This window comes from Neophocaena asiaeorientalis, unplaced genomic scaffold, assembly GCF_003031525.2.
Source record: "Neophocaena asiaeorientalis asiaeorientalis breed wild unplaced genomic scaffold, Neophocaena_asiaeorientalis_V1.1 scaffold146, whole genome shotgun sequence".
Classification (NCBI taxonomy): domain Eukaryota; kingdom Metazoa; phylum Chordata; class Mammalia; order Artiodactyla; family Phocoenidae; genus Neophocaena; species Neophocaena asiaeorientalis.
Genome location: NW_020172676.1, coordinates 2445008 through 2458237, shown reverse-complemented (window position 1 = coordinate 2458237; position 13230 = coordinate 2445008). Strand labels below are relative to the sequence as shown.

The 13230-nt window shown below is 37.6% G+C and overlaps 1 protein-coding gene across 15 annotated transcripts in view; it reads right to left on the bottom strand.

Annotated features, from left to right (window-relative positions):
* The window catches only part of PAM (peptidylglycine alpha-amidating monooxygenase), a 280942-nt gene that overhangs the window by 99492 nt on the left and 168220 nt on the right, over positions 1-13230 (bottom strand). For all 15 annotated transcript variants that reach the window (XM_024739687.1, XM_024739688.1, XM_024739683.1 and 12 more), the window contains one exon: positions 3241-3328. In XM_024739687.1, the coding sequence (XP_024595455.1) occupies positions 3241-3328 (88 nt within the window). The remainder of the gene's footprint in view (positions 1-3240; positions 3329-13230) is intronic.

Here is a 13230-nt window from a genome sequence, read left to right as displayed (position 1 = left end):
AACCAAAAATATATGTGAAAGTTTGGGAATGTTCATTTAAGTACTGTCTATATCATGGAGCAACTGAAGAATAGATTTGCATCTATAAAATGAGTGTGATAAAGTCCATGGCTCAATGTAGAAAAATAATGCAAGGCTTTTGACACTGATAGATTTTTGTTATTAGTGTTATAATTCAGATGGGAGGATAAGAGGTTAAGCAGTCGGAAAACATCTGCTGACTGTCTCCAGGGCTGAGCCTGAGTGGCATCGGGGGTAGGGAGTAGAGGATGTTTCTGTGAAGCAACTGAAAAGTTCAGCCCGTGAAATATGCTGTGAGCTGTAATGCTTTAAAGAAGCATGGATTTTGCCAAATATTGGGGGATAAAAAGCCCATCCCATTTTTAAATGGAGAATAAGGCTGGATTGTTAAAGCCAGGTCACTAGAACAGTTTTTAGGTAATGTACATTTACTAGTTTGCATATTGAACAGATTCTATATATGTAGTGAAAAGATCCTACTTTTAAATGTTAGATGAACACTTTGAGCTGGTTAAAAGCATCAATTATTGTCCTTGGTGTACGGTTATAAAGTCGATTATAACTACTCTATAGATTAACAGGGAATATGTGCTGCAAGGCAGATTTTAAAAATCCATTTAAAATGACATGGGTATAGGGACTTCCCTGGTGGTCCAGCGGTAGAGAATCTGCCTTCCGATGCAGGGGACGTGGTTTGGATCCCCGGTAGGGGAACTAAGATCCCACATGCCGCAGGGCAAATAAGTCCATGCGCCACAACTACTGAGCTCTCACCCCTCAACGAGAGAGCCCGTGTGCTGCAAACTATGGAGCCCACGCACCCTGGAACCCACACGTCACAACTAGAGAGAGAAAATCCACGTGCCACAACTACAGAGAAGCCAGCACGCCACAATGAAGAGCCCGCACCACAACGAAAGACCCTGCATGCCTCAACAAAGATCCCACACATCACAACTAAGACCTGATGCAGCCAGAAAAAAAATAAAGAAAATAATTTTAAAAAATAAATAAAATGACATGGGTATAATGTCATTAAGAATTCTAATTATTCAGTGATGCAACTCAATGGCAAAACACAGTGGCCTGTCTGCTTGAGGTGAGTTAACAAATGCAACTCACTTATGTCTCCAACTCCTAACAAAGATGTCTTTCCAATCTGACTCAGCATTTGTATACAATTTATATTCATAGAATTATGGAATTTTAGAGCACAGAGGAGTTCTCTAAATGATCTAGTGTTAGTCCCTTGCTAAAATGAAAAAATCAAGACCAGCCCACAAGAGATAAATAATTTACCCATGGAATCTAGACAGTTAGCTACACGTTCACTCTATAATGCTGTCTTTCAAGTAATAATTTTAGCAAAAAAAATACGTGCAGCAATTACTTTACTCAAAACTGCTGTTTTCACTCTCACATTTTTCTTTGAATTCTCTCTTTCCCCAACCTGGAAGTCTTTTGGAAATATATTTTACAAACTTAATTTCAAAATAGTATATTTAAGAATATTAGTATTTTAAAGGAGGCAACATAATGTGTTTGCTCTGATATTCCCTTAACATGAGAACGGTGAACTACACTTAGTTCATTGTACGTAATTTTTCTTAACAATTAGGGCCATAATAACATTTAAGTGATATTTTATTTTTTCATTCATTCTCTTGAACCAAGAGAATCTGCTAAAGCAGGTTCCCTCTAGCCGTTTTCACTAATTCTAGTTCAAAGGTAAATATTGGTAATTTCACAAGACATATTTTTAAAACATAAAGACCAAAATGTGTGATTTGCTGAATCAGATTCAGAAAAGGCTGTCACAGAATAATCTTTTAATGTCAGGATTTTATTTACAAAAATTTACTGAAGAGCAAAAACAGGAATGTTGATATCAACGGGTATTAACTGTGATTTGCTGACTCCATTTTTATATAAACCCAGTCATGTGAGCTGGGTTCCCATGTGATACGCCCCTTTCATCAAATAACTTAAGCCTATTTGCATCGGCAGGCGGACTCTCAACCACTGCGCCACCAGGGAAGCCCTTAACAAATGCTTTGATGGTACTTGGTTCATGGAGATTTCCACTAATTGCCCCATGCTTTTAACACTTCCAAATACATATTACAATTGTTTATTATAAAAATGACTAGAAAGCAGTCGCTGCATGCCTCGAGTCAGCCTGATGAATATTAGGATGCACAGAGAAAGGTCTATCAGCCTACATGATCATGCAGGGGCAGGACCACAGAACAGACCCCTTTCCAATGCAAAGCAGGACACACCAGTCATTCTGGATTGTTAAATATGTAACAGTGATTCTGCCTACAGGTGCAAAATATGAGGCTTAAAACACACAGCTATTTTCAAAGATCACTGATCTTCATGAACTACCAAAGAATAAAATGAAAGGGAAGATCTCAAGCCATAATTATGCTGTAAGCTTCTGGGGGTAGAAAATTATTTATCCTAGAACATCCCACAGCACCTGCTGCAGTTCTAGCATATAACAGGCATTTAACAGATGTTTATTGATTGTTCAAGACATGATATTAAGATTCACTGCAGTGATTAAATTCTAAAACTGCAACAGTTACTTGAATAAATGGGAGGCACTGTGGTAAAAGAGAAATAACTTTAGATTTGGAATCTAACAAACCAGGGTTCAATCCTGGTGTGACACCAACCAGCCATGTTACCTTGAGCAAATCACTGAATCTTTGAGTTTCAGACTCCTTGCCTGTAAAGTGGGGACAACAATACCAACTTTGCAAAGACGTTAGGCTAAATTTTAGTTTTCATTTTAAATGGGGTATACAGATCACCTAGCACAATGTCTGGGATAAAAGAGTACTCAGTGAACAGATCTATGGTGCTCTTTGGGTTGAATCCTGAACTTAAAGAAATAAACATCAGAGTATCCATTATCTCAATTTCAATCTTTCTTCACAAGCTGTCTCAACCTTGACACATTATCTATGACAACAGACATATATTTATAAAGTCAGTGACAAAGACTGATGGCTGTGTTCCACAGCAGACTAAATAACTGTGATAATCAAACCACGCCAACCATGTGATGCAAAAGAACAATAGTGTTTTCTAAAAAAGAAATGTTCTGCCTATTTACTAACCAGTTGTAAAATACCTGCAGAGATGCACTTTGTACTTATAAAAAACACATTTTCTCACCCATCTATGTACTATGAACCCATCCCTTACCAGTAATTTTCAGTGGACGCTGGCATATTGCATCCAAAAAGTAGCATGTGATGGACAGTATCCATGCTGGCATGGGGTTTGAAGTCAACTGTTAAGAGAAAATGATACATGATCGTCAATACAAGTCATACTTCTGGGCACAAGTGTCACCAGAGACCCCAGCATTCAGCATTTCAAGTAGCTGTATAACAAAGATATTTTGATGCTCTTATGACAGAATGCTCTGGTTGTATAAATTACCTTATTCCTTAAGATGAACAGGATTTGATAACTTAATTTAGTAGGATAATAAACTATTATATAACAAAAGAGAAAATAATAGGCTGAAACTACACACACATTAATGAAAGCCCCCTTTTAAAGTGATGAGAGCATTGTGTGGGTATAAAATGAAAGCTCCAGGCTACGTATTCACAATGTATTTCCTTCCAGAATTCGGTAGAGTTCTGAGCACCATACAGTACTGCACAACATTGCACTGAAACAGAAGCCACAGTGAGTGGTCAAAACATAAGCAAAAGGATTCAGAACACAAATTTATTATCATCTTAAAATAACAGTTGCCACTGGATTGTGATATGGAGAAACAAGTTACTAGAAAAGAAAAGAAAAGTGGAAAATGTATCTTTACAAAAATACACAAGAAGAAAAATGTCCTGGATGGGTACTGTCCACTTCTTAAAGGGATACTGAAACTTACACATTGTCATTTCTCTTTTTGTCCTAATAATAGTGGTTGAAAGACATTAAAATAAACAAAAGTCAGTTCAGAGGTAGAACAAAGAAAAATCAGGGGTAAGTTATATTATTTAGTATGATCAATACCGAGCATGAGCTTTCTTTCCTGGTTTGGGTGTGGCTCATCCCCTTTTGTCCACATTCAAAATGCTGCCCTACTGGGCAGTTTTCAAGTCACCTTTACACATAAAAATGTTAAATAGTCTAAAATGATCTTAAGTCTTGGGTGTGTGCAAAACTGCATCTTCTGGCTCTTTTTGTCTATTTGATAAAATTAATAAAACACCTTTTATTGCTGAAATGTGTATCTGAGACATATGTATTTATAAAATAAAAGATGTTCTACATCGAACTATAGCACCATGACTTGCATAGTATGGTTGATCAGAAAACACAAGGTGCCTACTGTGAGCCATCTTGACTCCCAACTTTCATGGAAAATAAAAAGCCTTTCATTTACTGCACTGAAAATAAGAATTAAAGCCTAAAAATCACATCCTGAGATTTTCGTACTGCTATTTAAAAAACCAACAGAGGTTAGCTGGAAAATGGACTTGATATAACTTGAGGCTTTGTTTTCTATTACCAAAGAATATAGTAAGCCTAGGAAAGTGAAGAAGACACTTTGGAAGGAAAGAAACAATTAGAAATTACAATAGTTCCCAACTCATAGAAAATCATATCATTACCAAGCCTAAGTTTGTTACAAAAGAAATGGAAGAAGGATTCTACCTCCATAGGCTCACTCTCAAGTTGAGTGCGGGATTTCTTTCCCCCCTTCCAGAATCCTCCCAGGGGATCATTCCTCTAAGGAAGCAAACTGAAAAGGCCCTGAGGTGGGAGCACCTAGCCTTTGTCTTTTACTCACTTTACATTTATTTTGGTATGTGATGCAATTTGCTATCTTATATTCATTTTTATCAAATGGCTTCTATCATTCTATGGATGTCTATAACTTTTTGGCCTGATTAAATCTACCTCCCACTCTTCTTTTTAAAAAAAATATATATCCCTATGCCAGCCAGTCTATGAGGGGCTGTCAAATGAGAGGCTGACTCCTCTGCTTTTTCAGAACCTATGTAGATGATCATAGGGTTCCCATCCCCCTTAGATTTTTTGATTATGGGTGGATTATATTAATAGATTTCCCATGATTGAATCATTCTGGGAGTTTTGGTAATAAACCAACATGGCTACATGCATTTTATCAAGAATTAAACTGCTGGATGAAAAAACAATGTGAGTTCGAGGTGTCAGCTAAAAATCCAGGTGTAATGATCCAGCAGAAGATTGGAATTCCATAACTCTTATTCAAGGAAGAGATCAGAGAATTACATATTTGGGAATCACTCAAAAATTGAACCCTGAAGCCATGAGGGTAAACAAAAGCACCAAAGGTGATAGTAGGAACCATAGCTAAGGCTCAGGACAGTTTTAGGGAAAGCCCTGAGCTGTCAGGGTCTGTGTAGTAGACCCTAACAGTGTTTTGGGGTTTTTTTTTTTTTAATATTAATGCAGTGTGTGTACTGTTGTGAAATAAAGCAAAAACCTTTTTGAAAGAAGAGTGGGCTACCATTAAATGTATAAAGTCAAATATTAAGCAAAAGATTCAGGTAAGGACAGAGAAGAGACCTACTGGGAGAAGAATAGAACATGAAGACAACAACATACAGTCTCTGTGGCTTTTCACTAGGAATCAAAGCCAAACGTTTTGCTTGGGCTCCTGCTTATGCAAGAGGATCTTCTCATTGTCCTTTGTACAGGGCAAACATTATTCAAAGTATAACTTCTCTAGCCATTTTCTGATTTTTTTTTCCTTCTTCTGACATACTATTTTAAGAAGCACTTATTTGTTCCACAGTGAACTCTTAGTAGACATGTGTTTAATTTTAGTTTCTATAGTGAGAAAGAAATCAATATCTTTAAGGGATAGTAAAAGAAAATCCCTCAGGGGCTTCCCTGGTGGCACAGTGGTTGAGAGTCCGCCTGCCGATGCAGGGGACACGGCTTCGTGCCCCAGTCTGGGAAGATCCCACATGCCGTGGAGCGGCTGGGGCCGTGAGCCATGGCCGCTAGGCCTGTGCATCTGGAGCCTGTGGTCCGCAACGGGAGAGGCCACAGCGGTGAGAGGCCTGTGTACCGCAAAAAGAAAAAAAAAAAAAGAAAATCCCTCAAAGTTCCCTTTCATAAAAACTTATTCTCACTGACTCATACATTCCTGCAGAAACTCAAGATCTAATTTAAATGCCAAGTAAATTATTGGTATAGAGTGAAAACAAACAACTAACCATCTTTTTCATCTCCTAAAGAAAGAGTATAATAAACTATTCATATAATTGTATCTGGAAGTAAAATTCATTGCAAATTGAAATGAAAAACACATCCAGCAAAATAAACGTCATATCAAAATATAAATCTAAACCAAACAGTAGATGCCATAAAATAGAGCAAAGATAAAGCAGGACTTGGAAATTTCATTGAAGGGCCTGCTGCCAGTACTGGGCAGAGGTCAACTGGGAAAAGATTAGGCTGACAGGTCCATTTCCTGGGTTTGTACCACTCCTACTTATTATTCCTGGCTTTGCAAAATAAGACCCCACCCCTAGGGAATAAGAATAATGTCCACTGAGCACAGGATACACAGATAACTATGCTAGAGATTTCAACACTACACAAAATATAATATGGAAAAATATTTAAAAATCACATCTTAAATTCCCCCTTCTTTCTTTTTCTCTCATCATGCACCAAAAGAAATAAAGGATCCAAGGGGAAGGGAGCTAGAGGATAATAATGAAAACAACTGCATTTAAGTGTGCGATTCTGACAGGCAGAATAAACAAAGGCAGCCTTGGGATGGTGACAAACAGGCAAAGACCACTGCCTTGCGAGAATGCAAGGGGGTATTATATCCGATAAGATTAAAAGTGCCACTGACTCCTCTAACTCAATAATAAGATGACAGTTGCTTAAGTGGAAATGGTTCTTCAGCCTCAATGGGTGTTAGCAGTTCAGACGGCCTGATGGATAAGACCAGGGAAAATTTTATAGGCAAGTTAAGTGCGAGTGAGTCCTGGGAACCAAATACTTTCGAAGGACTAAGACTCCAGAAATAGAGACTCAAGCACATTAATTAAAGGAAATGTGATAATACTGCAAGTGCATAGGTTGGAGGATTTCTCAAAGAATAATTTCATCTGAAATGAAAGACTTGAAAGTACATGTGTGGGTGACATATTGAGCAGAGAGATAACTGGGTCTATTTTCTGGAGTTCTAAGCAAAATTTGTTCTAACTGCATGAGCTTGTTCAGGATTTATGGCCTCTTTTAGCTAACATCAGACTACAATCAGGGCCATAAAATTTTCTAAAAATGTGACCTAGGAGAGAATTTCATTTAGCACTTGGCTTTCTCTCCATTTTTCCCTTCCAAGTGGATATCCAGGTCTGCATGTCAAATTTTGATGTATCTGCCAGATCTAGGATGTGGCAATATTTCAAAGAACTCACATAGCCAAGTGGAGGAACATGCGATTTAGGAGGTATCTATGTCCACATATAACCAACCCCAAAATACCACTGGAAATGGGAGGAACACCCTTTTTAGCCAAAGGAAGGCAGTAAAGAAATACTACAGACCATGGACAATTAACCTATCGAATAAAAAAGAAGTGACTTGCAAATGCAAGTTTGAATCTCCAAAACGTAGGCATTCCTGAATTATTACCTATATGTATCATCAGAGAAAACTGTTAACTTTATTTCTTTTTTCCCCTTAGTGGAATCATATTACACACAGTAAACAGCTTATTTCATATACTGTGGATATTTTTACATGTTATTAAACATTTTTTGTCAATGATACTTTCAGCTAGTGCTGTGCATTAGAATTATCCTATGGAGTTTGTTAAAAATACAAGTGCTCAGGGTCGATCCTAGATCAGTCCTGCCCCTTCCCCCATCAACATCTTATTTGAATCTCCAAAAGTTGTTCCAGGCAAGTGTCTCTTTGCAAAATTTCAAAGGTGAATCAGAGGTGATCCTGACAACAGTCAACATTTTCAGTGGCAGTGGCTGAATATATTCTACTACGTGAGCATATGCAGAGTTTACTCATCTTAATTAACTTGGGTTGTATAGCTCTTTTAAATGTACAAAGTAAACAGTAAAGACAAGGTTTCTTTTAAAACGAATTTATAAATGTTTCTGAAGGCAAAAATTAGTTGATCCTTTAGAATTGTTTTATTAAAAGAGATCATTGGAACTCTACATTACGTCAGGCAGTTTTAGCTGTATCACCTAAAATCGTTTTAGGGCTGAGGTCTGAAGCAAGCATACAAATGGAACCCCTGGTGAATATGTTCATGTCTGTGATAGAGTCCGTCTTCTAATAATCCCAGTGCTTTCAAGCCATTTTCAATATTGAGAAAATAGAGAGGTGTAAGGTTCAAGAAACAATAATGTAAAAGAGTTGTCATAATTTAAAAAAAATTATCAGTTCCCCAATCTTAATATCACTCCCATAAACATTTCTTTATTTCCAAAAAATAAAGATTATACTTCAGAAACCATTCATAGGAACTGAAGATAATGCTCTAAATTGCAATTGAAGTGTAGGCTATGATCAACCTTAATGTTCATAATCTTGCAGTTGGGCGAGAAAAGTTCAGACAGATGTAAAGCTCACAGGAGCATAGTCCATTTGGCTGCATTTTGAAAACCCACAGCAATGGCATATTATATTACCTTCTGCCGGCTTTCCGCAAACCATAAAGCAATTCTACACTAAAATAAAGACCTCTGCTTGAACATTTTTTTTTTTTTTTTTGCTTGAACATTTTTAATCAGAAAGTTTAAGAGAAAAGTTGTCGTTAGCTCTCGCTAGCTTGGACAATGATATACCATTCAGAAAGAATCCTTAACGTGGTTTATGAGGACTTTAAGCCGCTGTTGCCAAATTAACCTAGAAATAAGACACGCAAGCAAGTCTATAAATTGAAGGCAAATTTCAAGTGAAGTAATCCTTACCGCTGAATAAAGGAATTTCAGCACAAAAAGAATTAAACTTCTAGATGAAATACCTTTTAAAAAGGAACTTTCTGGTATATGTCAGAACCAACTAAATGGTCAATAAATAGACTTTACCAGCCAGACTATGCAAGATAAAATAGCATAAGCTTCATTAAGCCCTATTTTTTGTAATGTCATCTCTGTAATATCCCCCTATTAATTTCCCACAGAATCAAATCCACATTCCCCTCTTGCCTTTCCAGAATATCGCAGCAGTCTCCGATCCTGCTACATTTCCAACAAGACAACCTCCAACATACACTCTGTGCTCTCACTGGCTGCCCTTCTCACCTAGTAACCATAACCACTAACGTTTACTGAGGGCTTACCCTGTGTATGGCTCATTTACTGCTCACAACAACCCTATGAGTCTGGTCCTTTCCCCCTCAAACAGATGAGCCTCAGTAACAACCGCCCATGGCCATGCAGCCAGCAAGTGGCGAGGTTCACGCGTGTGCCCAGTGCGCTCCTTCTGTGCTCATATGGTTGGCAGCTGGAATATTCTCCTCCTTCTGCAGATCCAAATAGACCGTCTTCCCAGACCCAGATCAAACACTGCCATCTCTCTCATGAAATTTTCTCTGACTAAAACAGTTCACACTGGTCTTTTTAGAGTTGGCCACTGAAATTGTCCCCACTGAAATAGCTGAAATGGATACTTCAGAATGACTGTCAAAATGCCAAGAACCCCCAGACACTGAAGGACGTTTTACACATCAAACCTGATGCAACCCTGGGCTTTTGGAATTGGCCATTTTCTGGGGAGTGAGGAGGAGTGGCATTTTGACATTACTGCATTAAAACAGCTTTGTCAATGTGTCAGTTACTTTTTGGTGACCTCTAGATGCACTGAATTGAAGATATTCCTAAGTCTCAGCTTCAATGAAATATAATGAAATGGTTCCTACCCCTCCTCTCTGTTTTATTACCTGACAAAACTCTGGGGGCTTGGGGGGGCTGTCATGTTGGAAATGTGGGTATTTGGATGACCAAAGGATAGAGGACATTTAAGAAATATGCTGAGACAGAGTGTATAGCAACAGATTCTCCTTCTTGATTATGACCAAGCAAATGAAGTTTCAGCCACTCAACAGAGACCTCCAGTACAGTGCTATTCAGCTCTCTCCAAGTAGCTTTCACTAAAAAACTAGAATAGCCTCTGAGTATGGCTGCTGGGAGGTACCCAACGGTCATGTGGAAGTCAGAGACTAAATTATTCATGTTGGAGAAAATCCTAGGTGAAAAGAGAAGTATATGTAGTCAATTAATTGGAAGCAGAAAGGTGACAGAATGATTGCATTGGGATGGGGACTCACACATACACCCCCTTCTATTTACTGCTGTCAAAGCCATAAAATGTGGATAAATGAGCACTGGACCCTGCCAGATCTTGGTCTTTACAGTCATACTATGTAGCTGACCCATAAGCATGATCAAAATTAGATTGCTTCTGTAGTTTCTGAAGTATCCCAACATCACCTTAACATGTGCTTTGTTTAAGACAGGTCACATTTGGAAATATTCAAGTCTAACTGTACAATTCTGCAGTAGGAATTGTTTCACATTCAACAGAGAAGCCCAAGAAAATGAAAAGCAATGAATCATTAGATTAATTTTCATCTATTTCTAAATTCAATGCTTCTATCTGATTTGTATAGTGCAATTTGATAGATAGGGACCTGCCATCATTCACTAAGGAAAAGACACATTTATTTACTGGTCATCCACGTCAGGGAAAGCAAGTGGATGAAGATGACAGTCAAATTTCTTGGCTGAGTGGGCTTCTGTCAGAGCCAATTCTTCTGAGTGTCTATAAAACACCTTTCAGACAGCAACACAGTTCAGTGGTCAAATGCAGATTTTATCATACCCTCACCCATTCCAGTTCTGTGGTTCTTTATTAAAACAACAAACAAAAGCAGTGCTCTAGGGAAAGCTATAATTTTGTTCAGAAGATGAAAATTATACTTATCTTCGTTATAGTATTTTCTCAAACACCTACTTTAATTCATATTTAATAATTCAATGCTAACATATAAACACATCAAACATGTTGGACAGGCTTATATGTATATATTACAGACATATGCACATGAAATTCCATGATAATTGTGATGGTATCTTCTCAAAATTAAGAAATATGTTTATTTAAATGAGTTACATAATTAGTCACACAAGTGTAAAAATTATAAATTACTCAAAGGCAATTTTGGCTTTTACCACCATCAAGAGAGTTTGTTTTAGTCCTAATAAGCAGTCTGCCTTTTGTAATTTTCTTCAGAAATTTGAAAAGCAAAAGAAGAAAGGCCTTTTTATATGTTGTAACATTTGTATTCTTGTCTTCTAGAATTCTGCCAGGCTGTGATTTCCTTGAATTTGTATCATACTACATCTCCACTGCCTAGCCCAATAACTGGCACACGGCAGAATTTTAGAAGTTTGCTAAACTATTTACAATAGCCAGGCTATGGAAGCAACCTAAATGTCCATCGACAGATGAATGGATAAAGAAGATGTGGCACACATATACAGTGGAATATTACTCAGCCATAAAAAGAAACAAAATTGAGTTATTTGTAGTGAGGTGGATGGACCTAGAGTCTGTCATATAGAGTGAAGTAAGTCAGAAAGAGAAAAACAAATACCGTATGTTAACACATATATATGGAATCTAAGAAAAAGAAAGGAAAAGAAAAAAATGGTACTGATGAACTTAGTGGCAGGGCAGGAATAAAGATGTAGATGTAGAGAATGGACTTGAGGGCACGGGGCGGGGGGGAAGCTGGGGCGAAGTAAGAGTAGCATTGAGATATATACACCACCAAATGTGAAACAGCTAGTGGGAAGCAGCTGTATAGCACAGGGAGATCAGCTCGGTGCTTTGTGACCACCTAGAGGGGTGGGATAGGGAGGGTGGGAGGGAGACACAAGAGGGAGGGGATATGGGGATATATGTATACATATGGCTAATTCACTCTGTTGTACAACAGAAACTAACACAGTACTGTGAAGCAATTATACTCCAATAAAGATCTATTAAAATTTTTTTTAAGTTTGCTGAATTTATGAACAAGTGCCTTTCTTAGAAAACAATTATTCCGTTATATTCAAATGAGTATAATTTAAGACAAAAGAGTAAATTGTCTACTATTCAATATGTTGCCTTATAAAATGGCCAAACAAAACACTTTTTTAGGGTCCACTCATGTATAAGCAAGCAATTACTGAGTCCCTACCTTATCCTGTGGCACATATCCTGCTGGCATTCAAAAATTTTAAGGGCACAGATAATGAAAACAGAAGGTGCAAAATGATAAGTGTCTTAAGAAAAAAAATGAACAAAGTTTTATAGGTGTTTACAAGTCTTCATTTCTAACCATATTTAATCTTATGATAAGGCACCCTTATCAGACAACACACAAAAAAAGCCAAAATTTCATTCATGGAAAAGCCTTGGTTACCCCACAACTAAAACGTTCACTTTGGGAATTGGGATAAGCTATGTATAATCACCCTCCCAACATATAACCTGTATACCCAAGCCCTTTGCCTTCTGCAAATGTTTAAATCTTCATGTGTATTGGGTTTTATTTCATAAGATGGTTTGAGGTTTATTTTACTTTTTGGCAGAACTGACCAGAGTGTTCCCAGTAGGGAATGAAGGTAAGGGAATGAAAGAATAATTATTTTTAATGTGAGGAAGACAGAGATGTGCGATTGCTGTATTTCAGCTCCTTCTATCCATTTGATAACTTCTTCCCTTTATCCCCTGTATCACTATCCCCACACCTAAATCTGTTATGATTTAAATGGCATACATGTAGGGAGCACATATATAGTAAAAGCTTCTTAACCTCTCTGACCTTCTGTTTCTTTTTCTCTAAAATGGCTTAAATACGCTTAGTTTTCTGTATCTTAGTGTCTGGCAAGTCCTCAGTAAACGATGGCTGGTGGTGGGCTGATTATAGGAACAAGCATGCCTATAATAGGACAAACTATTGTCCTAGCACCTGATTAAATCACAGACACAGATGTTCCTGTCTCTGTTTCTCTATATGAAATAGGACAACCTACAGTGCTGTCCTAAGAATTAATGAGATTATACATGCAAATTTTTCCTTACTTATTCCCTTATATAAATCATTGTTGGTACGTCTCTTTGGTTTTCAATTTTCCAGTTCTA